Genomic DNA, 26,300 nt, shown 5'->3' with positions numbered 1-26,300 from the left:
AGGAACTGAATTGTGTTCCTCCAAAATTCATAGTTGGAGTCCTAACCCAAATGGAACTGTATTTGGGGGTAGGGCCTTTAAGGAGGTAATTACTTACATGAGGTCATATGGGTGGAACCCTCATCTCATAGGACTGCTGTCTCTATAAGAAGAGGAAGAGACACCAGAGGAAAGACCACGTGAGGACATAGCGATGAGATGGCCATGTGCAAGCCAAGATGAACTTCAGAAGAAATGAAACCTGACCACAATTTGATCTTAAGACTTCCATCCTCCAGAACTGTGATAAAATATATTTCTGTTGTTTATGCCACCAGTCTGTGGTATTCTTTTGTGGCAGCCCTAGCAGACTAATACACTCATCAACAGTAGAATAATAAATTGTGGTGTTTTAATGCAATAGAATATCACCGTACAGAAAAAAAAAACTACTACATACATCGATAAGGATGAATCTCACATAATATTGAGTAAACAAAACCAGACACTTGCTATTAAAGGAAATGAATTTATATGAAGCAGTATGTATCCTAATACCCAAGTTGAAAATGTTTCAGGACACACTGTCATTGATTTGATCAATATCGGTACAAAATGAAAGACATTTTCCTATGTCTGGAATATATTTATTAACCAGAAAAGGTCAGGACTATCAGATTTAGTAATTAATACTATGTGTTTTTGGAGAAGGCAATGGCACCCCACTCCAGTACTCTTGCCTGGAAAATCCCATGGACAGAGGGATTTAAAAAGCCTTTAAAAATAATAAACGTAAAAACTTTAAAAAATGATGACTTTCACATATTAAATTTCTGATGTATTTAAATTTTAAAATAATTTTGTTTAGTATTTATTTTGTGTTAATATTTCCTTCTAATGTTTTCTACTATCATAAGTCTGTATCAGGTAAAGATCATTTTCATACTATTGAAATACATAATCTTGTCATAGTATATTGACTCATACTAGTGATAAGCCATGAATTTATTATTATTATGAAGTTTTTTGGATTGAAAACTGCTGAAACTTTTAGTATAACCCTATAATAAAAAATGATTCATTGTTTGTTATTATGGACACTCATTATTTGAGGACACATGAAGTATTGTGATAAATACAGATTTCAGAAATTTTCCAGATTGATATCTTTTGGCAATTTAGAAACACTTTTTCTGAAATTCCCCCTGATTTTCCATCTCTGTGATTACCTGCTACTCTCCTCTGGTTCTTCATGCTTTAAGAACTGTAGGTTTTCTATTGGGATTTTAGTTGCCTTGAGCAGTACTGATTTTATTGTCTTTAGTCTGAAAGCTATAAAAATGAGTAGCATGCCATTTCCCCCTTCTCCCAAGGGTGGGCTTCTTCTAGAACCTACCTGCTCTGTTCACTTTCCAGTGCCTTCAGGTTACCTGTTCTTGTACCTTGTGCAGAGTTTACAGCCGTCATCATCAGGAGAGTCAGCTAGGGCAGAGCTTCATCCTCCAAGCGGTGTAACTCTTCTTTCTGTTCTGATAGAGCACCTTCCACTATCTTCCTGAGAAGACTGCATGGGAAATATATATTTTTGAGGGCTCATCTGTCCAAAAATGTCCTTATTTGATTTGATTAGTAATTTGGGCATGAATAATTTGACATAATTTGAATATTCCCTTCAAAACTTCTAGGCACTATACCATTATCTTCACATTTCCATTATTGCTGTTGTGAAGTTTGATATGCAAGTTTCTTGATCTTTTATGTTTGACCTGTTTTTCCTTTGAAATTCTTTAGGATACTTTTTATTTATTCCTACTTTCCTGAAACTTGATGATAAAGTGCCTTAGAATGTTTTTTTCCTCCCCTTCTTTGTGCTTGGTATTCATTGGATTCTTTCAATTTAGAAAATCATGTCCTTCAGTTCTAGAAAATTTAATTTTCTTTTTCTTTGATAATTTGGTTCTTCATTCCCCCTAAGACCCCAGACTTTAGAATGACTCCCAGTTAGATATTGAACCTTCTGGATTTATCTTCTAATTTTTTAATTTTCTATTTTATTTTCCATCTTTTTTTCTATTTCTGCTATATTTTCTGAAAGATTACTTCAACCTTTTCCCTTAAATTTCTCTTTTTTTTAGCTTTTTATTTTGTACTGGGATATAGCCAATTAACAAACAATGTTCTGGTAGTTTCAGGTGACCATTTCCCTAAACTTCTTATTTAGCATTCATTATTCAGAGCTCTTTCTTAGGCCCTAATTGTCCTTTTGGTTTATAGCATTTATGCAGTACAATGTGCCTATATGAAAGGCATAATAGAGTATAACTTTCCCCTTTTGGTCTCTGTATTTTTTTCTTCTCTTCCTCCAAGATCCTTTTCTCTATTTCTTTATGTGATGTTTATCTTTTATCCTACAGGATTTCCTTAAATGCCTAGAAATGCTTTTGTTGTCTGTTCACCTTAAAAATGAAGCTGATTAGGAGTTTGTGTACATAGATGGGGTTTTATTGATTGGTGGACCTAACTAGAGGATAATAAGGTAGCAGGTCAGGTTTTCCATTGAAGAACCCCCAGATGTCAGTATCAGCAGGTCTTTATTTTTTTGGCTATTCAGTTTCCTCCAGAAAGTTGTCTCCAGTCTTTCTGTCTACTTCTTGGGATGGACGCTTCCTGGACTGGTAGGGTTCTGGATGCTGAAGAGGTAAGGACTGTTGGTTTCGTTGTTTACTTTGAAGAATTGCAGTTTAGTGACTTTCAACCTTTCTCAGTGTTAAAACTGTCCCAGACAGTAAATGTACCGGTTTCAGCTGGAGTGGAGGTGTTACAGGAGTCTGGCTGTCCAGATGAAAAGAGGGAATCTAAGGAACTGCCTTGGTGTTATTTTCAGGCAATGCTCTTGTTTCTAGCCTGACCCTCACCTGTATCTTTGAGTGTATCTAGTAGTGCCAAACCTTTGGTGGTGGTGGTGGTGGTGGCCGGGGGGTAGAGTAGGGGAGGCTGTTGTGAGAAATGAACTGCTTCATCTCGGCTCACCTCCTACCTTCTGATTTCTTAGTCTACTAAGGTCCTGCTCATCGAAAGCAACACGTCTTTCCTTCTTCCAGTCCTCCCTTATATTTCCTCAGGATATTCTTAGAATCCCACTTTCCCTCATCACTTGTTTTGAGGGGGGTAAATCACCCTCTTCTCTCCTAAAGGGAAGGGAGGGAAAAGGCTCTTATCACAAAAACGAGACACAAAAGCCATCGATTCCTGATCTTCTTTACCCTCCTTCTAAAGACACTATGGTGTGGGGAATAGAGGGGTGGTAGAGGTGCATAGGGCTGGTTATTCTCATGATTAAACCACAGGGGCAAGAGCCTGAATCCGGTTATTGGTGGCTTATTGGTGGTTCTTTCTAGCAATTTGGCGGTACTTAGCACTTCTACCCAATCAACTTTGAGCCTTAATTACAATTCCAGGACAAGAGGGGAAAATTGCATATAATGACCTATTGTATAAGTGGATCCAAATGTGCTTCAAATTCCCCATTGTTGGACATTTAGGTTCTTTGCACTTTAAAAAGAATTTATGTATTTAGTTTTGGCTGGGCTAGGTCTCCCTTACTGTGTGTGGGCTTTCTTTAGTGTGATGAGTGGAGGCTGCTATTTGTTGCGGTGCTCAGGCTCCTCCCTTCGATGGCTTCTCTTGTTGTGGAGCACAGGCTCTGGGCTCACGGGCTTCTGTAGTTGCAGCACGTGGGTTCAGTAGTTTCGGCTCCTGGCTCTAGAGCGCAGGCTCAGCAGTTGTGTTGCGTGGGCTTAGTTGCTCCCCGGCATGTGGAATCTTTCTGGACCAAGGATCCAGCTCGTGTCCGCTGTGTTGGTGGGTGGACTGTTAGCCACTATACCACCGGGGAAGCCCTCTTTTATACTTTTTTTGATGCTAGCAGTGTCACAGTGAACATCCTTACAGTCATTAACCGTTAACTATTTACACATGAGATTCCTATGAGTGGAATAGCGGGGTGATACGGTATGCATGTTTTTAATGCTTTTATTACATATTATCTGGTTGCCTTGAACTCTTGTACCAATTTTACATTCTGTGGTACATGAGAAGGTTCTTTTTCCCCTTACCTATGCTTGTTCCAGCTATTTTATCTTTTTCCTTATCTCTGCCAGTTTGTATAAAGGAATGGTCTGTCATGATTTTACATTGCATTTTTATCACTAGTAAGAATGAACCACTTCACATATGTGTTTTGCCCACTGACCTATTTTTTTTAATGCCATTTGCCTGTTCAGGTCCTTTGACAGTTTTCCTATTGGAGTATTCAATTTTTCATATGTTAGAGCTTTTAATATATTGAAAATATTAAATATATGCCATAAATATTGCCACTGTGTTTCCCAGTTTAATGTGCCTATATATTTTATTTATAATACTTTCCATTATACAAAAAATTTAAAATTTTATGTATTCGGATCTTAGATAAAATGACCTATTTCTCTGAGTTTTGTTTTTCTCTTTAATAAATATGTGATAATAATACATACTGCATGGCAAGTGGGGATGGGATAGGTAAACTTACTGCTGCATAATAGCTGTTCAACAAATGATAGCTTTTTTTATTCCATGTGTGACACGTTGAAAATGTTCAGAATCATCCAAATTTACTAGAATTACAAAACATACTCAAGATGTTTAAACCAGATATATATGAACATGAATGTTAAGTAAAACTTTTAGGCTGGTAGAGACAGGTAACTTTAATTTTTCTTGTTACTTGTCTAATTTTTTATTCTTAAAAAAATTGATGAGTTCTGACTGATGCATCCTCTTAAGTAAGGAAATCTGAAGTCTGAATGGAATGTGAGACTAGTGTTTTCTTGTAAGTTATTGTTAAGGAATTATGAATATATTCATTTCTGATAATGATTTCTTTCATTACATGTTTATTTTATATTAGTATAGATAACATCTGATAAAACCAAAACCACACACTAGCTCATCCTGCTGTTAAACAATACGAAGATAAGGTTTCTATCATCCAGAAAGTCAATAGAACTTACTCCCCGAGGTCAAGTGCAAGTTGGCCTTAGGTGGATAACAGTATGTTCAGTTGTGAGCTTACATAAATTGCTTTTATGAATATTATTTTTAGACTAATTTATAACAATAAAAATTTTTATTTTAGGTGTTGTAACTTCTGAGCAATCTTTTATAATACAATGGATTTCTTGTATATACAAGAAATCTTATATAATACAATGCTGTTATAATAAAAATAATTTTATCATTTCACATATAATTTCACTATAAATGAAATCACTTATAATATATTTCACAGATGTGGCCTAACTAAAGTCTAGTGAGCCATATTTTAATATTATAGTATATTTGAGCACAGAATAAAAAAAATTACCACTGAGGAAGTTTATAAGAAATTATTTACCAGATATGCTTTTAGAAACATAACTGTCTTCTATTTTGGTTATTTTTCCAAATTCATTTTTCCCTCTTTATTGGGTAACATGCCTAACATAAGGACAGGGTAACTTACTGAAAGCCAGCAGATGTCCAGGGTTGTCAACATTGCTCTCTTCTTTATATATCCTTTTAGAAATATCTCCCTTCTCCATCAGTTGTGTGTGTATACACCACTATTGCAAAGTGGAGATGATTCCAAATGAATCCCTGTGAACGATGTTGGCAAAGCCATCTAAACATACAGGTTCTTGGTGTGGGCACTGACATTTATGTTGATTTGTAGGATTTCTTTGTACCTTCAAAATTATTTATTCTCTCTATAATCACTCTGTAGTGTCATTTTATTACCTTGATACAGCTCTATTCAATTATCATACAAGGCTTTATATAAGTCAAACAGCATTCCCCTGCAAAGCTAACCATTGCAAATGATGTTTTAAAGATCCTTGAGGTGGAGTGGTTACTACTTGAAATGTGACAGTTCCAAACTCTTCATAGTGACTGCGTGCTTTGTGGCATTCTAAAGACATTTCCTGTAGAACATTTGAAGAATTAGGTGCTTGTGTGTTAAATGCCTGCCACCTGACAATTATCTCAAGGAAGAAATTATTTTGGTTTAGTTTAAGCTTAATGTAAAGAAAAAATAATTTATGAGTTTTCAATAAGACTTTAAGACAGATTCCAGAACTGAGTTTAATTGCTTCCACACCTAGATAAGAGTGATTTGTGTGTCAAAATTAAGCATATTGGCAGGTCATCCTGTGTAAGTTTGTACATAGAGTCGAAGTAAACTTATATTTTCACTTGAAGTTTTTTTAACAACATTTATTTCTTCTGCCAGTTATTTTAGTTTATTGACTGTTAATTTATCAACCCTTCTTTAAAAAAAAAAGTGAGAAGAAAAAAGGCCATAGTATTATCACATTTGTATATGTGGGTTTCCTAAACCATATGGTGGTTTCTAATTAGAATACAAAGGATTCTTTGAGGAGACTAACTTCATAGTATCTGCAATGGTGGGCATCACAGAAGAAGAGAGTTTTCTTGGATTTCCAACAAGGACATTTTTGAGAGAAACTGTGTGGTCTGTAATTGTCCTTGTATTCGAAGTCTGATAAAGTTATTGATGTGCAGATCAAGTTGGTATTTTGAAGCTGGTAATTTAATTCTGGATGTTTGATCCTCTCAGTCAGTGGTTTGACTTGATTTTTTTAAAAGGCAGCTTCAATATTTAATTTCACATGTACCCTCTCAGTAGAGATTTCAAAGGATACTTTGCTGGATCCTTGACTGCCTTGTCTATTTGTTCTTGTTTTGCATGCAAGAGAGAGCCAGAAGCCTTTCTTCTCATTGTGTACACATAGTATTAATGGATTTACTCTGCCTGTATCGTCTCATTACTGGAAACAGCCAGAAGCACAGAAGTCTTTCAGTGTATGCAAATAAGGCAGAATCATCTACCTGAGAGTTAATATTCTCTGCTTTTAAGTGTATTCTAAATCTAATGTTTGTATTTAGAGCATAACATCCTGTTCTTTTTTTTATAGGCAAAAAGCTAAGCAGGCTCAGGCAGCTGTTTGATGTTGGCTTCAAGTGTTATTAATTTCATATTCTATTATTCTTTTCACTGTAGCACAAGTGAAGCTGATGTGGAGGCTGTCATGGATAAGTTGTTTGATGAGCTGGCTCAGAAACAAAATGATTGTACGTAAGTTAATTTCTCTTGAAAGAGAATACATTTAGAACACAATGCCCAATCTCCACTGACCAATTAATAAGTTCCATTGCTGTATATGGGTTGATGCCACGCTCAAGTGGCAGTCATTGTATCAGCATTTTGTCTAATTTATGTGTTGAATCATGTGCTATTATTCATCAAGCTATGCATTTCCTATCTGTAAGAGATGAATTTTATAGTAATTATCCAGACAAGATTGAGTCTTTGTTCATGTTCCCATAGTAACTAGACCAAGGATTCTAAAAGTGCAAGGCAGAGAGCTGCGGCTGAATAAAGCTTGTGGAACCGTTGCCGACTGCACATTTGAAGAGCTGTGTGAGAGAGTGAGTATCCAGACACGTTCAGACTCAGTGGCCTTTTCACATGTTAAAATACTTCATATTTTCCTCTGTGCCTGTTTCAAATTTTAAAATACAATTTACTGAGTCAGAACTGGTTTATTAGTCTCATTAAGAGAAATACTCATCTGTATATGCCCATGTGCTTTTTATAGATATTGGCAAAAATTTTACACTTAGAAGGGCTCTAACACAAAATTAGAAATACAGAGAGAGCTGTCAACTATAGCTGGAAGCAAAACTAAAATGGGCTTTAGGGATATTGTATAAAAGTCAAACATAAGAAATTTTTTTTTTTTTTAAAGATATGAGGTTACTATGTGGGGAAAGGAAGATGATGTAATACTACCATGATCCAGGAAGTATGATGTAAAAGAGTTTCCATTCCTTGTTCTCATGGATCCTCTGTTATTGTTATAATATCTGACCTATTTAGGTCAGGTTAAGGAAAGTGAATTTTTTTAACTATGACATCTATATTATATAACAGTATATCCAACAGAGAAAATATATATATACACACACAGTTTCATATAAATGAGAGAGACATTGATTGCAAATTAATTATAGATATGAATTCTTTCTTTTAAAAGCTCTGGGAATTCTCAGGACTCAATGAGTATTCAGTTGATTATAAATCTTAAGAAAAACAAAGTCAATTAAATATAACTTTAAGCATAAAACCTCGTTGTCATGTATAATTTATCATTCCAACTGGTCTTTCTGATTTATCTTGACTTTTAGGTAACTAAAAAGGAATTATTTTTCAGGGAGAAGAGAAAATATTTTTTATACCTACTAGCCATTTTATGGCTACTTTTCTTAAAACCTAGTAACTTCATTACTTCTAAATTTGTAATTTTCAACCCAGAGAGAAGAATCCAATCTACAGATGATATCACAGTAATAAAGCACTTCAAGACCCATAATGATTAGGATGAATTAGAATCCTCGGACAGGTTGATAATGTCAGTGTCTGGTTATGAAAGTCATTCTGGGTGATATGGACTGTTCATACTTCTATTGGGTCAGTCTCATCAAGGTGTCCAACTCTGTGCGACCCCATAGATGGCAGCCCACCAGGCTCTGCCATCCCTGGGATTCTCCAGGCAAGAACACTGGAGTGGGGTGCCATTTCCTTCTCCAATGATGAAAGTGAAAACTGAAAGCGAAGCTGCTCCGTTGTGTCTGACTCGAGACCCCAGGGACTGCAGCACCAGGCTCCTCCGTCCATGGGATTCTCTAGGCAAGAGTACTGGAGTGGGGTGCCATTGTCTTCTCCAGATCAAGGTCCTAATAACCTAATATCTTTAGGCATAATTTTATTAGGGTTTCCATTTAAGTTTTACTTACTTTGCCCAAGAAATAAACTTGGGAAAAATCTTATATATCTGAGAAGCTTACCCTACTTCCACAGAAGGGGACCTAGTGAGGAAAGGGAAGGACAGATCAATTGTGTCTTGGGGTAGTAGGGCAAAGGTAGGTCTCTTAGAGCAACTACTGAGTTTTTATCTCTTTTTTTTCTATGTGCTCATTATTTCAGGATACTTAGTACCAGGAAAAAGTCACTAATCAGGGACTAAAGTCTTCATAGTCTACTGTATGGGGGTCGTGAGGAAGAAGAGTGATTGGAACATTACCTTGAAAAACTGAGATAACACATAAAAATAATTATTTTTATCTTATTTGACAAAAATATGGATTATAATAGCAACCAGGAACTAAATTCCTAAAATAAACAATGAACAAATTACTATTTATTTTTTGGCATACCTTTTTTGACAAAATTTTAGGATGATAAAATAGTATATCCTATGTTTCATAATTTGGTTGAGTACATGGAAAGCCCTGTTTAATTCATGAATGTTTCAGTTACTTTCTTTTAAAGTTCATGTGGTGTCATTGTCCTTGTTGAGTTTTTTCTTTCTTCAAGTTGGCTAGATCTTCATTTGTCAGTGACTTTGCTTGAATACATTTGCTTTATATCCATATTGTAATTGTGGGATACTTACTACATCAGACTGGATGACTGACATTGAATATTGACATGATAGGTTGGATTAAGCTAGTATTAAGCTGTGATGCAAGTTTGAGGAAGGATTATATTTTTTTTAATTGAAATATAACTGACCTACTAAAATATTAGTTTCCGGTGTACAACATAGTGATTTCAATACTGTTATACACTGCAAAATGACCACTGGAAAATGACCACTAGTAAGTCTAGGTAATACCTATTACCTTATATAGTTAAAAATTTTTTTCTTGTGATGAGAATTTTTAAGATCTAGCAACTTTCAAATATGCAATATAATATTATTAATTATAATTCTCATGCTATACATTATATCCCTATGACTTATTTATTTTATAACTGAAAGTTTGTACCTTTTGACCTCTTTCACCCATTTCTTCCATTCCCCAAGCCCCATCCCTTGCAGCCACCAATCTGCTGTCAGTAGATATAAGCTGGTTTTCTTGTTTTGTTTTTGTATTTTTAGATTCCACATATAAGTGAGATCATGCAGTATTTGTCTTTCTCTCTCTGACTTACTTCACTTAGCATAATGCCCTCAAGGTCATTCCATGTTGTTGCAAATGGCAAGATTTCATTCTTTTTTATGGCCGAATAATATTTCAGTATGTAGGTATACCACATTTGCTTTCATTCATTGACTGGCACTTAGGTTGTTTCCATGTCTAGACTATTGTAAATAATGCTGCAGTGATTATGTGGTGCATATTATAATTTCAAGTTACTGTCTTTATTTTCTTCAGATAAATACTGAGAAGTAGAATTGCTGGATCATATGGTAGTTCTTTTTAATTTCTCAAGGAACCTCCATAATGTTTTCCATAGTATCTGCACCAATTTACATTCCCACCAATAGTGTTCAAGGGCTCCTTTTTCTCTACATCCTCACCAACACTCATTTCTTGTCTTTTTTATGCTAGCCATTCCAACTGATATAAGGTGATATCTCACTGTGGATTTGAATTGTATTTTCCTGAGGATTAGTGACATTACACATCTCATGTATCTGATGGCCATCTATATTTTCTTTGGAAAAATACTGTTTAGATCATCTGCCCATTTTAAAATTGGATTTTTTTTTTTTTTTGCTATTGGATGAGTTCTTCATATAGTTTGGATATTAACCCCTTATTAGATGTATGATTTGCAAATTTTCTTCCATTCAATAGGTTGCCTTTTCATTTTGCTGATGGTTTCCTTTACCGTGCAGAAGTTCTTTAGTCTGATGTATTCCCACTTTCGGAGAAGGCGATGGCACCCCACTCCAGTACTCCTGCCTGCAAAATCCCATGTACAGAGGAGCCTGGTAGGCTGCAGTCCATGGGGTCGCTAAGAGTCGGACACAACTGAGCGACTTCACTTTCACTTTTCACTTTCATGCGTTGGAGAAGGAAATGGCAACCCACTCCAGTGTTCTTGCTTGGAGAATCCCAGGGACGGTGGGGCCTGGTGGGCTGCTGTCTATGGGGTCGCACAGAGTCGGACACAACTGATACGACTTAGCAGCAGCAGCAGCATTCCCACTTTATTTTTGATTTTGTTGCTTTTGGTGCTAGATTTAGAAAACGTCACCAAGGCCTAGGTTAAGGAGTTTGCTGCTGCTGCTGCTAAGTCACTTCAGTCGTGTCTGACCCTGTGCGACCCCATAGATGGCAGCCCACCAGGCTCCTCTGTCCCTGGGATTCTCCAGGCAAGAATACTGGAGTGGGTTGCTATTTCCTTCTCCAGTGCATGTAAATGAAAAGTGAAAGTGAAGTCGCTCAGTCGTGTCCGACTCTTAGCGACCCCATGGACTGTAGCCCACCAGGCTCCTCCATCCATGGGATTTTCCAGGCAAGAGTACTGGAGTGGGGTGCCATTGCCTTCTCCGAAGGAGCTTACTGCCCATGTTTTCTTCTAAGAGGTTTATGGTTTCAGGTGTTATCTTCAATTTTTTAATCCATTTTGAGTTAATTTTTGTGTATGGGGTAAGATAGTGATCAAGTTTCATTCTTTTGCATGTGGCTGTCCATTTTTCACATTTACTGAAGAGACTGAACTTTCCCTATTGTATGTTCTTGGCTCCTTTGTCATTAATTAATTGACCATATACATGGATTTATTTCTGTGTTCTCTGTTCTGTTCCGTTAATCTATGTACTTAGTTTCATACAAATATTATACTGTTTTGGTTACTATAGCATTGTAATATAGTTTGAAATTGGGGAGCATGATGCCTATAGCCTAGAGAAATTCTCAAGATTTCTTTGGGTATTCAGGCTCTTCTTTGGTTCCACATAAATTTTTTGATTGTTTGTTCTATTTTTATGAAAAATACCATTGGAGTTTAGATAGGGATTGCATTGGATCTATAGCTTGCTTTGGGTAGTGTGGACATTTTAACAATATTAATTCTTCTGATCCATAAGCATGGACTATCCTTTCATTTATTTGTATCTTCTTTAATTTCTTTCATTAATCTCTTGTAGTTTTCAGCAAATAGGTCTTTCCTCTTCTTAGTTAAATTTATTTTCAAGTATTTTATTCTTTTTGAGGCAATTATAAATCAGATTGTTTTCTTAATTTCTCTTCCTGGTAGTTTGTTATTAATATATAGAAACATAACAAATTTTTGTATATGATTTTGTATCCCATGACTTTGCTGAATTCTTTTTATTAGTTCTAACAATTTTTTGGTGGAGTCTTTAGAGTGTTTGATATATGGCATGTCATCCGCAAACAGTGACAGTTTTATTTCTTCCCTTTCAATTTGGATGCCTTTTACTTCTTTTTCTTGCTTAATTGCTCTGGCTAGAACTTGCAGTACTATGTTGAGTGAAAGTTCTGAGAGTGGGCATCTTTGTCTTGTTCTTGATCTGAGAGGAAAAACTTTTTAACTTTTTGCCATAGAGTCTAATGTTAGCTATGGGCTTATTATATATGACCTTTACTATATTGAGGTACATTACCTCTGTATCCACTTTGTTGAAAATTTTTATCATTAATGGATGTTGAATTTTGTCCAAATGCTTTTACTGCATCTCTTGAGATCATTAAATGATTTATATCCTTCATTTTGTTAATTTAGTGTGTGCAAATTGACTACTTTGTACATGTTAAACCATCCTTGCATAACTGGAATAAATCCCAATCCCATTTTAATATTGTCTGATCCTTTTAATGTACTCTTGAACTTGGTTTGCTAGTATTTTGTTCAAGATTTTTGCATCTATGTCCATCAGGGATATGCATGCTCAGTTGTGTCTAATTCTTTGTGACTGCATGGACTGTAGCCCACCAGGTTTCTCTGTCCATGTGATTATCCTGGCAAGGATACTGGAATGGGTTGGCATTCCTCCTCTAGGGGATCTTCCTAACCCAGGGATCAAACCTGTGTCTCCTGCATTGCAGGCGGATTCTGTACCACCCAGTCACCTGGGGAGCCATCAGGGGTATTGGCCTGTAATACCCCTTTTCTTGTGACATCTTTGTCTGGTTTTGGTATCAGGATAATGCCAGCCTTGTTAAATGAATTTGGAACTGTTACCTCTTCTATTGTTTAGAAAAGTTTGGGAAGTATTGGTATTACTTCTTCTTTTAATGCTGCATAAAATTCATCAGTGAAACTGTCTAGTTTTTGATTTTGGGAGGTTTTTGATTTTTGATTCAATTTCACTGCCAAATTTGCTATATATTTTTTCATGATTCAGTCTTGGTACATTGTATGCTTCTAGGAATTTATCCATTTCTTCTACATTGTCAAATTTGTTGATGTATAATTGTTAATAAGAGTCTCTTTTTAATTTAATTTTTAAATTGAAGTATAGTTGATTTACAATGTTGTGCCAATCTCTGCTATATAGCAAAGTGACTCAAACACATATAGACATTTATTTTAAAAATATTCTTTTCCATTATGATTTATCACAGGATATTGAATATAGTTCCCTATGCTATGTAGTTTACATCTGCTAATCCTACACTCTCAGTCCTCCCCATCCCTCTCCCCTCCCCCTTGGAAACCGCAAGTCTGTTCTCTGTGCCTGTGAGTCATTTGTGGATATGTTTATTTGTGCCATATTTTAGATTCCACATATAAGTAATATCATATGGTATCTGTCTTTCTCTTTCTGACTGACTTCACTTAGTGTGATAATCTCTGGTTGTATCCATATTGCTGCAAATGGCATTATTTTCCTGTTTTTTTTTATGGTTGAGTAGGAGAAGGCAATGGCACCCCACTCCAGTACTCTTGCCTGGAAAATCCCATGGACGGAGGAGCCTGGTGGGCTGCAGTCCATGAGGTCGCTAAGAGTTGGACACGACTGAGCGACTTCACTTTGACTTTTCACTTTCATGCATTGGAGAAGGAAATGGCAACCCACTCCAGTGTTCTTGCCTGAAGAATCCCAGGGATGGGGGAGCCTGGTGGGCTGCCGTCTATGGGGTCGCACAGAGTCAGACACGACTGAAGCAACTTAGCAGCGGCAGCAGTATTTCATTATATATAGGGACCACATCTTCTTTATCCATTCATCAGCCAGACATTTAGGTTGTCTCCATATTTTGGTTATTGTAAATAACACTGCTGTGTACACATAATAGTCCCTTTGATCCCTTGTATTTCTGTGGTATCAGTTGTAATATCTCTTCTTTAATTTCTGATTTTATTTATTTAAGTCCTCTGTTTTTCTCTTGGTGAATCTAGCTAAAGGTTTGTGAATTTTGTGTTTTCAAAGAACCAGTTCCTAGTATTATTGATCTTGCTATTGTCTTTGTAGGCTCTATTTTATTTATTTCCATGCTGATCTTTGTTATTTCATGAAGGGCTACATTTTAAAGTTTGTTTGTTAGTATTTTCTTGGTATGATGATTTTGCATTTCTTTGCAACCCTTAAAATCTATGTCAGTTCAGATATTGAATACCTTGCAGGAAGAGGACTCCTGTATCCCTCCCAGCTCCAAGCACAGTTCCTCAGATCTGAATGCCTGCAAGTTAACATCTGGTCTTTTGGTCTGTGGGATTCCCATTCTCTGCAAATCTACTGTTCAACACTATCCTGCCCAGAGAAACACTCTCAATTAGGAGACCCTATAGTACCTTCATAGTAATAGTAGCAAACGTTACCATGTACAGGCATCATTCTAAGTACTTTATATATATATATATTAATTACTTTAATACTTACAATAGGTAGGTACTACTATCCCAATTTATAGGTGGAGAAATTGAGGCACCAAGATATTACGTTACTTTCCCAAGATCACATAGCTAGTCAGTGGCAGAGCCCAAGGCTTGAACTCCTTGGTAGTTGTGGAGTCAGAGTCTATGCTCTTAATCACTGCAGCATATCTGAAATACTGTTCTGGAAAAACTCTACATGAAATCTTTAATGTAATTCTGCTTCTACCGTGAAGTACAATCAGGTACTTTGTGAATTGCCACATCTGAGCTAAACCTTAAGCCTTACGTAAAGCATGAAACTGGCTGGGGAGCAGATGGCCTCCAGTCTGAGAGACCTGCCTCTCTGTTAGAACCTTGGTGCAGAACTGTCTGACTCACATATCTTGGCATGTCCACTGGGAATGGGTCCAGCTACTGACCTCTCCATGCCCCTAAAGGCAACCTAGGGCCTTGTGCCTTCAGGATAGGGACCTCATGCCTTAGGCAGCCTCATTCCTTTATTCCTTAGTAAAAAATACCATTTTTTTCCTCCCAATCATGATATGAAAAAAGTTGGGAAGCCCTGCCTTGGAGAACTGTGGGCAGGTAAAAGAGAATATGTTTGAATGATCTTTGTTCCCTGTCACTCCCTCCACATTAAAGCTGTGGTAAAGGAAAGTGGAGCAAATTCATTTCTTCAGACATAACATGAACTTTAGGGTTTTCTTTCCTTTCCTTGACATAGTTACTTGGCTTAATCACAGAGTAATGGAGAAGTCAGAAATATTAGTTAAGTCAGAGGTTTTTGAAGTGTGGGTCTTAGAAGTCTAGGGGCTGGAGACACTTTCAAAGGTCCTAGAGGTCAAAACTCTCTCTAATAATACTGGGATACTGTTTGCCTTTTCCATTGTGGTGACATTTGCAGTAATAGAGCAAAAGCAATGGTGGGTAAAACTGCTGGTGCTTTAGCGTGAATCCAGGCAGTGGCACCAAACAATGTTATCATTGCCCATGGACTTACAGTTTCACTCTAAAATGTCCTTGAAGAGGCAGTAAAAATGATTAATATTGTTCAATCTCAACCGTTGAGAACATGGTCATGAAGGAAGAATATCTAAAGTTCCTCTGCTGTATTCCAAATATGAGGGTTGTCTTTAGTAAAAGCATTTGTGCAGTTGTTTGACTTGTTAGCTAAACTACCTACTTTTTTCATGGAACACCATTTTCACTTGGAAGGATAAGTGATAGACTATGGTTATTCAGGTTTGGCAGACATTTTCTCACAGTGTTTAACAGACATTTTCTTGAAAATGAATAAAGAAAAAGTTCACTTCTTTCACTTTAAGAAAGCAACTACCAGTATTTGTTGCCAATGATAAAATGTGAGCAAATGAGTGAAAAGTAGAATTTTGGAAAACTTGTTGCTGCCACCATGAACTTGGTATCTCTTCCCAGTTCTTAAGTATTTTTTTTTCCTGATGAGATTGATGGTGATATTAACAAAGTTCTGGTATTGTATAATTAAATACATTTAGAAGATATCCATAACTCTTTGATTGAATATTTTCCAATAACCAATGTGTACTCTTATGATGAAGGTCCATTTAAAATGCAAGAAAGATTAATGGATTTTAATATAACAGAATTTTAAAACTATGCTAATATTGTTTCATATTCTATATTACAACTGTCATTTAAAAAATTACTTCTTGTCAAATTAAAAAAAAATTTTGAATAGACTTATTTTTTAGAACAGTTTTAAACTTATAGAAAAATTGAGAAGGTAGTCCAGAGAGTTTCCGTATATTCCCAAATCCAGCTTGCCCTGTTATTAACATCATACATGACTGTGGTATATTCATTGTCATTAATGAGCCAATATTGATATTATTATTCTTTTATCTATTTATTCAGTTATTATTTAGCTGCATCAAGTCTCAGTTGCACGGTGCACAGTCTCGGTAGTTATGTAGCTTAGGCTTAGTTGCCCTGTGGCATGTGGGATCTTAGTTTCCTGACCAGGGATCACCCCTGCGTCTCCTGCATTGGAAGGCTGGTTCTTAGCCATTGGACCAGGGAAGTCCCTATATTGATATTGTTAACTAAAGTCCATATATTGTTCAGATTTCCTTAGTTTTTACCCAGTATTCGTTTTCTGTTCCAGGATCCCGTCCAGAGCACCACGTTACCTTTAGTCATTGTGCCTCCTTAGATTCCTCTTGGTTGTAACAGTCTCTCAGACTTTTGTTTTTGATGACCCTGACAATTTTGAGGCATACTGGTCAGTTATTTTGTAGAATGTCCATCAACTGAGATTTGTCTGGTGTTTTCTCCTATCTTGACTGGAAATGTGGACTTCAGGAGAAAGACCACAGAGGTCAAGTGTTATTTTCATCAGATCATATCAAAGGTACATATTATTAACATGACTTATCACTGTTGATGTTAACCTTGATCACACTTGTCTGATGTAGTGTTTGTTGGGCTTTTCCACAATAAAGTTACCCTTTTCCTCCTTTTTCCATAGTGAGCTCTTTGGAAGGAAGTTCTTACTGAGTTTTCATATAGCAGCAAAGAAGAAAATCCACATTTATCTAATAAGGTTGTTAAAAGACTTTTCCCTTTTCCACTACATATTTGTGTGAGGCTAGATTTTCTTCATGCAGAAGGAAATGGCAACCCACTCCAGTGTTCTTGCCTGGAGAATCCCAGAGACAGGAGAGCCTGGTGGGCTGCCGCCTATGGGGTTGCACAGAGTCAGACATGACTGAAGTGACTTAGCAGCAGATTTTCTTTAACCAACCTACGGTTGGTTCAACCAAAGCAACATGTCACAGTATTTTGACTATAGAAGCAGGTATGAGAATTCCACTATCTTCTGTCATGCCAGGCATTAAAAAGATGTGCAAAAAGTATAAAACAATGCTATTCCTCTTAAAAAATTATTTTCATTTTAGAAAATATAATTATTTTCACAAAAATTTTATTTCTGTTATTTTTATAGGTTGAATATAAGTTTTATCATTGCTATTTTAAGTAAATTAATAAACACTTTAGAATTTTCTCAGTTTTCATTTCTAATACAGTAAATATTGGGAGATATAACCTGCATAAGCAAAAGCTCGTGGGTTCTTCAATAATTTTTAAGAGTGTTAGGGAGTCCTGAAACCAAAAAGTTTGGGAACTGCTTTCTTTAGAGTTAAATTTCTGTGAACCTAAAATGAAAGTACCCTCTATTCAAAGAAAGCAAACCAAAACTGAATTCTAAAGGCTTAATGAGTGAACTGACTATACCTAAATTTTCCTTATTGAGAAATGTAATTTTTACACCTGCAGAAAATTGTTTCCTCAACTGATAACTGTGCTCACAAGTAACTGTTTGCAAGAGTAGTTTGTTATTTGTGTCTTAAAAATAATGACAGGTGGCCAGGTGTGTTTGCAAAAAGTCTGAGCAGAAAAATGTATCAGTTTATGCATATGCACGGGTGTATACGTTGTTCACTGTCAACTTTTTGTTCCTTAGCTTTGTTCTTTGGTTCTTAGTATTCAAAGAATGGAGATCCATCAGATATGTGTTTTGCTTTTCAACTGTCTATTAGTCTTGATTATGTCATATTAATTTGTATATTGTTAGACTTATCAAATTGTATCAAACAGAATCTCTTGGGGAGTGTTGCTAAAAGAGGCTTCCCTTCTGGTTCTTTGTTCTGTCTCTATTTCATTTGTTGTATTCCAAATGAAACCACTGAATAGGGACTACTTCTGGTTTGTGTACCTGGTACACTCTCAGTAAATACTAAAGGATGAATAGCTTTTATCTCCACTGTTTGGCCGAGAGTCAAGGCTGATGGTGTTTGGATGCCAGTGGTGGTGATTAGCATCAGGGAATAAGGGCATTAATCACCAGAGCTGAGGCAGCCCACGAATCTCCTTGGCCGTTTACCTTCCTGGCAGCAAAACCATTCTGGTAACATGGCTGATCCATGTGTGTCTGTTCCCCAGATATTCTGACCTCTGTCTGAATAAGGCAGTCTGGCTAAAGCATAGGAACAGGTAGGGCAGAAGTGAGATTCCAAAGAGCTGAGTAGAGAATGGGTCAAATTATTGTAGGGAGGAAGGTAAATCCAGTGTTAAAAATGAGTCTTAGGTCTTTCTGTCCTTTATGTTTCCCTGACCTCATTCCCAGTCGACCTCTTAGGTAAAACATCATGAAAGTCACCTTGAAAGCCATCTTATCTAACCACCATTTATCCAATCCTGAATTCTCCCTACAAACCCTTGCTTGCCTTGCAGCGCCAGTTTGAGGGGTGCAATTAAATGTATGAGAAGGAATTTAGGACATATGCAGTAAGATGGTAAGTTTCAACATACATACCTGGACCCAACTGTTTGATATTGGCCCTCCAGATTATGAGGAAAGTTTTTGGAAAAAAACCTCATAATTGACCCATACCATAATTTGATTTAAAAAGTTAAAGTATATACTAGTAACTTTTAACCCAAATCTACATAATTATCCTGAAATTTAAAAAATGAAAGAATAAGAATTTGCTGTAAGGTTGGAAGTTTAGACTGAAAGATCAGTTTTTACTAATTGTTGATGATAATTAGTCTTTTCTAGGGGAAAAACTATATATTGGGTTAAAAGTTATGTTTTGTGTGTGTGTGTGTTTACTATTTTAAAGGAAAAAAGACTTTAAGAGCAATGCCCATTTAAAAGGGGCTAGATTAGAAATTAGAAAACTGTGGCCACTTAGAATAATTGTGGTCATTTTCATGATACAAATGGAGGTAAAAATAATCTGAAGGACTGGAGAAAAACTGGGTGGAGAGAGCACCTTCCTAGTTTCTTCACATGGGAAGTTTTCACACAGACACACTGTGAGACTTAAGTAGTCTTGCTCAGCTTCTGTTCCTAGACTGGAATAAGAACATCTCCTTAGCTGATGCAGCGAGTATGACAACAAAAAATTTAAGCTCTTCAGGCCATGGACTTCTCAGACACAGCTGCTTGAAGCCTCTCTTAGGGAGAAAATTTGCTTTCATTTTCTTGAATTATATTTATGTCATGTTGCTAACTTAAACAGTTTAAGAGGTATTCAGTCCCTGTAACTGGAGAGAAGTTGCTTCAGGATTCCCAGGGTGTCTCAAGGGAAGAGGAAGTGTGCTAAGAACTGTATACCTTCAACATGTCCTTTTTCTTCCTTAGAAATAAAATTGTTTTGAGGCTCAGATCTAGTAGTAGATGCAACTCCTCATATTCCTCCCAAAATCACTTCTACTCTAGGAAAGCCTGACAAACTAGTATTTAATACTTGCTTTGGTCTTTGGAAGGAGTGTGTCTACTGTTCCGACAGTGCTTAAGAAGTGTGAATTAAAAATTTAAATTAAAGAGGTTATTAACTTTGTAAAATGAGAATTTAAAGTACATGGTCTCACTTGGCTTTTAATAATACATGTATCATAGCCCTAAATAATAGTTGGGAATAGTTCCCTAAACAGAAGACCTGTGTAATGAAATGATGGGTAAAGGGTTAGGAAAATCTAGGCCAATCAATTGGTGGCTCAGACGGTAAAGCGTCTGCCTGCAATGCAGGAGACCCGGGTTCAATCCCTGGGTCGGGAAGATCTCGTGGAGAAGTGAATGGCAACCCACTCCAGTGTTCTTGCCTGGAGAATCCCAGGGACGGGGGAGCCTGGTGGGCTGCCGTCTATGGGGTTGTACAGAGTAGGACACGACTGAAGCGACTTAGCAGCAGCAGCAGCAGGCCAATCAATTAACATGACTGTAAAACACTTTAAAAGTACTTGTTTGATTTTTTAAAAGAGCTCTAACACTGGTGGTTTTCCTAATGCCAACCTCCAATTGGCTTGATTTTTTTTTAACAAAAATATTTTTAACCAAATATTCCTTTGATTTGTAATTTTAAGGTTTTTCTGTTTCTCATTGTAAAGTATATGATTTGATATATTTCATAGTACCTTCCCCTAGATTGGATCAGTTAACTCAGAATTACTTCCTACATTGCTAATTAAAATATTCAGTAAGGCACATCTCACTAGACCTATTTTTACTTTGGGATGTAAATATTTTATAGAAAGAAGTAGGAGAATTATTAGAATATACTGTTTTGTTTCTTAAAATAACTTTTGAAGATACTGTTGAGTCAGGGAAAAGATTTTGAGAAAAAAGCTAGAAGTGAGGGATAGTATTATGAAATTATGAGATTTCCATGTATTTTAGGGTATCAACTAGAAAAAGAACACAATGTGAGAGCTGTGAGTTCAGTTATATTTGGGGAATTCCTGAGGACTATAGCCTGGAGACAGCCTCTCAGATAGCTCTGAGGGACTTCTCTGAAGAGGTAAGGACTAGGTCAGTATATATGTAATTTTGGCTAAGAAGATACATGCAATTAAGCATACACCAAGGTTGCTGTTAGTCTTGAGGAGCAGATGCCTCTGTTAATGATTTTGATGCTTTTCTAAGTATGAGAAGATGCAAGAAATTCAGTTCATAAAATTTTTTCCCAAAAATATCTATCTGAAGGCCTGTTCTGCCAGTTTTCCCAGAGCACAGAGTGCTTCATTCCTGATCTCCACCCTGAACTCCTTTCAGAGCATGTTAAAGGTCAGCAACTACCATGGCTAGTGGCTTCATTCTTATAGAACCAGAACAACATTGTTTGTTGTCAAGGATCAAGTCCTATTTAACTCTATTATTAATCAAAAGGAGTATGTTTTGTAAGGTTTCCCTCCCAAGTTTCCTACAATGATTCAGTGGTCAGCAACTATTTCTTAAGTGCCTCCATATCAATATGCCACAGTGTTATGAGGAATATAAAAGGAGTGGAAGGCGTTTCTTTCAAAGAGTTTACAATTTAATAAGGGAAATAACATGAATCAAATACCAGACAATGCAGTAGAGTGGAAAGAGGCCTAGCTGAATCAAGAAATATGAATCGCAGTTGTTACTCAGATACTACGTAGCCGAGTGGCCTTAGGTCACTTAATCTCTCTGGGTGCAAGTACTGTACCTCATCTATAAAATGCATGATGTGATCAGCTAATTTCTTTCACTTTTCAGCTATAACAGTCTATTTTAAAGAGCTGTGCTCATTAAATACATATTGTGAGTACATCAGGAGGTCAGGATGATAAGAATTAGGAAGGCTCTGAGGAGACTTGAGATTTAAGGAGAAAAGTGATTTTGACCTTGAAAGACAAGTAGAATTCAGATGAGCAGACTGAAGATGATCTGAAGGCAAGCAACAATGTTACAGGAGGAAGAGAAGATACTTGCCTAATGAGAGCAGAGTGCTGGAGAGAAAAGGGAAGTAAGAATGAAAACCCCAGACAGATTGGCCATAATATCAGGCAGAGGAGTGTAGACTTCTTACCCTGATTCACAGTCGCCTGCAGAGCAGAACATGGTACATAAAACATGTTTTAGGAAAACTAATGGGGCAGTAAACTCTAGAAAAGGTTATAACTTTCACCAGCATGTTCTAGTGGATAGGCAAATAGTATCTCCTCTTGAGAATGTTACCCTTTGAGGAAGGAAACTTGTTTAATAAATAAGCCAACATGCTAGTTATTGGAGTCATCTTCAAATAAAGCAGGGTAGCAGAGAGAGTCCTACCCATTTTATATTAATATTTATAGCCCTTTCCCCAAGTCATTCAATAGATATTCACTGAGTACAGTAGTCCCCCTGTATCTGTGGGGCATATGTTCCAATCCTGAAACGTATTGGATACTTGCAATTAAGAGTGAGTGGGTGCCTGAAACCATGAATACTATATATACAATTGTTTTTCCTACACATACATATCTATGATAAAGTTTAATTTATATAAATTAGGCATAGTAAGACAATAACAACAGTAACTAATAATAAAATAGGTTAATTATCCACCAGGTTGCAAAAGAGTCAGACACAACTTAGTGACTAAACAACAACAACTATGATAAAAGTTTTAAGAATATGGTCTTTCTCTCAAAGTATCTTATTGTACAAATATAATGCCTTTTCCATCTTAACTAGGCACTTGTCATACACTATGGCTGTTACTTTTACAGTTTAAGATGCAGCAGCAAAGTTAGCATGAAATTCTTTTTCCTTCACAATTTTGCAAGGAGATGATTCATTCTTACCATAGATTTTAACAACCTCAGCTTAAAATTTTTTTTCATTCCTTATTCAGTCGGGAACTTTTACCTTTTCATTTAAAGGAAGCACCATACAGTTTTGCTTTGGTATATCTGAATTACCAACATCACTACTTTTGCACTTTGGGGCCATTGTTAAGTAAAATAAGGGTTACTTCAACATAAACACTGGGATATCCAGAGAATTGATCTGATACTTGAGATGGCTACTAAGTGACTACTAGGCGGAATACCCTTGACCAAGATGTGATTCACATTCTGAACTGGATGGTGCAAGATTTCATCACACTACACAGAACAATGCACAATTTAAAGACTTAGGAATTGTTTATTTCTGGAATTTTCATTTAATGTTTTCAGACCAGGGTTCACCACAGTTAACTGAAATTGTGGAAAGTGAGACCTACTGTACTTAATGGAAAGCTGGCATAGTTCTAGGTGCGGTAGGCAGATGAATAAGAGTCAGTCACCACGTAGTTCAGAGGAGAAAATATGAGTAGAATATAGCGTGTGAGGCAGATTGTAATTAGTACCATAGGGTCTGTACAACCAGACTCCTGTCGTGGTCAGAGACGGACTGAGCATTGAAGGCTGCGGGGTTGGAGACACTGCTGGTGCGGGAAAGGAGCGGGAGGGCGCGAGGGGTGGCTGCTTGTTCCTAAGGATGGAGGATCATGAGGGCAACTTTTGTGATCTCTTCCTCCTCTGAGGTTTTATGCTTCTATGAAAAACACAGAGGTAGAAAATTTCAGACTATATTTAAAGATTTGAAGACCCTGGAGGGTCCTCCTCCCACTAATAACAGAGGATCTCCTGTCTGACCAACCGACCTATAGATCACAACTGTCACTCTGGACAAAATCTAAAAAATAATGATCTGGAAGGCATTATTGAGCAACCAAAAGCAGGGAGAAAGTGGAGCGCTATCCACACATGGAGGAAATATTGACTCTGCTGAATTCTTATTTTTATAGGTTTTTTTTTTTTTTTTTTTTTTGCCTGAGAGCAGATCACAGTTGACTTTTTATGGGCTATCTAAAAATAGGTGGAAACCTGCAGTATTCCTAACTTGAGGAATCAGAGAAGAGCGACCATAGCAGCTGGAGAATAAGAGGAGAAATTATGGAAATGAGAGAAAGAGTCCAACATTCTTCATATAAACTCTGCTAAGTCTTGGGTTAAACTATATATGTGCAACTAAGGCTAAAAATAAATTGAACAGAGATTTTTAGTCACTGCCCATCACAGAGGAGACAGAGTTTGGAGTTTGAGATTAGCCAGATTAATTATCTGCTATGATAGCTACAACAACAAAATCAATAAACTTTGTTGGAATATAAAAGAATCTCAAGTCTCTACAACATATCATCCACAATATTCAGAATATAATAAAAAATTACTAGATGTGTCTGCTGCTGCTGCTGCTGCTAAGTCGCTTCAGTCGTGTCCGACTCTGTGTGACCCCATAGATGGCAGCCTACTAGGCTCCTCTGTCCCTGGGATTCTCCAGGCAAGAACACTGGAGTGGGTTGCCATTTCCTTCTCCAGTGCATGAAAAGTGAAAGTGAAGTCGCTCACTTGTGTCCAACTCTTAGTGACCCCATGGACTGCAGCCTACCAGGCTCCTCCGTCCATGGGATTTTCCACGCAAGAGTACTGGAGTGGTTGCCATTGCCTTCTTCCAGATGTGTCTAGACATAGGTAAATCTGACCCATTTTAAAAGAGAAAAAGGTAATCAACAGAAACTGAACCTGAAATGACACAGATGTTAGAATTATAGGCAAAGATTTTGAAGTAGCTTTTACATTTATACTCAGGAATATGAAAGAGCTATATACTGGTATTGAATGAACAAAAAGGAAATCATAACAGAGAAATTGAAACTATAAAAAAAGAACCAAATGAAAATTCTAAGACTTCTGGAAATTAGAAATTCTAGACTAAAAAAATTTTAAGTTCACCATATGTACTTAACACTAGATTGCAAATGATAAGAGAGTAGGTACGCTTAAAGATAGATCAATAGAAGTTTTTAAAACTATGTATTTATCATTTTTGGCTGTGCTGGGTCTTTGCTGCTGTGCTCGGGCTTTCTGTAGTTGCGGGGAGCAGTGCACGGGCTTCCCATTGAGGTGGCATCTTCTGTAGAGCACAGACTCCACACAGGCTCTAGGGAGTGAGCTTCAGGCACGTGGGATTGTTTACCCCTCAGCATATGAAATCTTCAGGGACCAGGGACTGAACTCGTGTCCTCTGCATTGGCAGGTGGATTCTTAACCACTGGACCATGAGGGAGGTCTGGAGATGAAGAGAAATTATGCCATCTGAAAAACAGAAAAAGGTTTTTTAAAACAAAGCCTCATGACTTTAAACTATATCAAAAGGTTTAACTCATATGTCATTGGAATCCCAGAAGGAAAAAGGTGAGAGAGCAGGGCAGAAAAAATTTTTTGAAGAAAAAATGGCTGAAACTTAAAAGATGTAATTTTACAGATTCTTGAAGCTCAAAAAACTTTGAGATAGCAGATACAAAGAAAATCACTCCTAAGCACATCATGGTCAGACTGTTGAAAATCAAAGATAAAGAAAATTTCAAAGCAGCTAGAGGAACAAGAATATAATTAAGGACTAACTTCTCACTGAAAGCGATGGCAACCTGAAAACTGTACAACAACATTTTTAAAGTGCTGAAAGGAAAAAACTGATGATTTGGAATTCTCTATCTAGTGAATTTAAGAGTCTTGGCTGGAACTTATGTGTGGGAGAGTGATGTGCATGCAGGCAGGGTAGAAGGGTTGAAGTCAGTGTAAAGGGGCTTGCGTTATCAGGTAGTAGAGTTTGGATGAGAACCTTCTTCAGCATAAAGCAAACTAGTCATTATTTTTTTTTTTTTTTAGCAGATCTGTATGGGATAATCTGGCAAAGAAATACAGGATTGGCTCTGCTGCTACCATATGTGGAGCCTTGTATGCATTAGATAAAGCTGCCCTTGAAGATGGACATGGACCTAAGTGAGCAGTAATGCCATTATGTGGAAAAAAACTGTGCCCCTTCCTCTTGATGGATGCTTCCCCTCATCAAGGTGCATGGCTTAGCAAAGCAAGCGTGGACTGGATTTCAGCTCCTAGTTGCCCCATCACCCAGAGACATAAACCAAATTTTCACAATAGATTGAAAGAACAGATGGGACTGGATATAGAGGGATCTTAGGTCCAAGGCGAGTCACTGAGAGCTCTGACATTTTCAGTTTATGATCAGAGGAACAGCAGGACCCTTAACAGAAATACCAGAGGTAAGAGACGGGCTGTTACAAATGATTGGAAGTCTAGTACAGAAGTTATAGACCTGGAATATATTTATAGAGGTATGTTAATTTGGAGCCTCAGGGGGTCAATGAAATCACCTGAACTGACATAGAAAATGGAA

The 26,300-nt window shown here is 36.9% G+C and overlaps 1 protein-coding gene across 1 annotated transcript in view; it reads left to right on the top strand.

The window, feature by feature from the left end:
- The window catches only part of AFG1L (AFG1 like ATPase), a 196,011-nt gene that overhangs the window by 139,560 nt on the left and 30,151 nt on the right, over nt 1-26,300 (top strand). Inside the window, exons 9-10 of the mRNA NM_001192915.1 lie at nt 7,082-7,152; nt 7,409-7,509. Coding sequence (NP_001179844.1) covers nt 7,082-7,152; nt 7,409-7,509 — 172 coding nt within the window. The remainder of the gene's footprint in view (nt 1-7,081; nt 7,153-7,408; nt 7,510-26,300) is intronic.

This window comes from Bos taurus, chromosome 9 (genome assembly GCF_002263795.3).
Source record: "Bos taurus isolate L1 Dominette 01449 registration number 42190680 breed Hereford chromosome 9, ARS-UCD2.0, whole genome shotgun sequence".
In the NCBI taxonomy this organism is placed as follows: domain Eukaryota; kingdom Metazoa; phylum Chordata; class Mammalia; order Artiodactyla; family Bovidae; genus Bos; species Bos taurus.
This window is presented reverse-complemented; position numbering and strand designations above follow the sequence as displayed.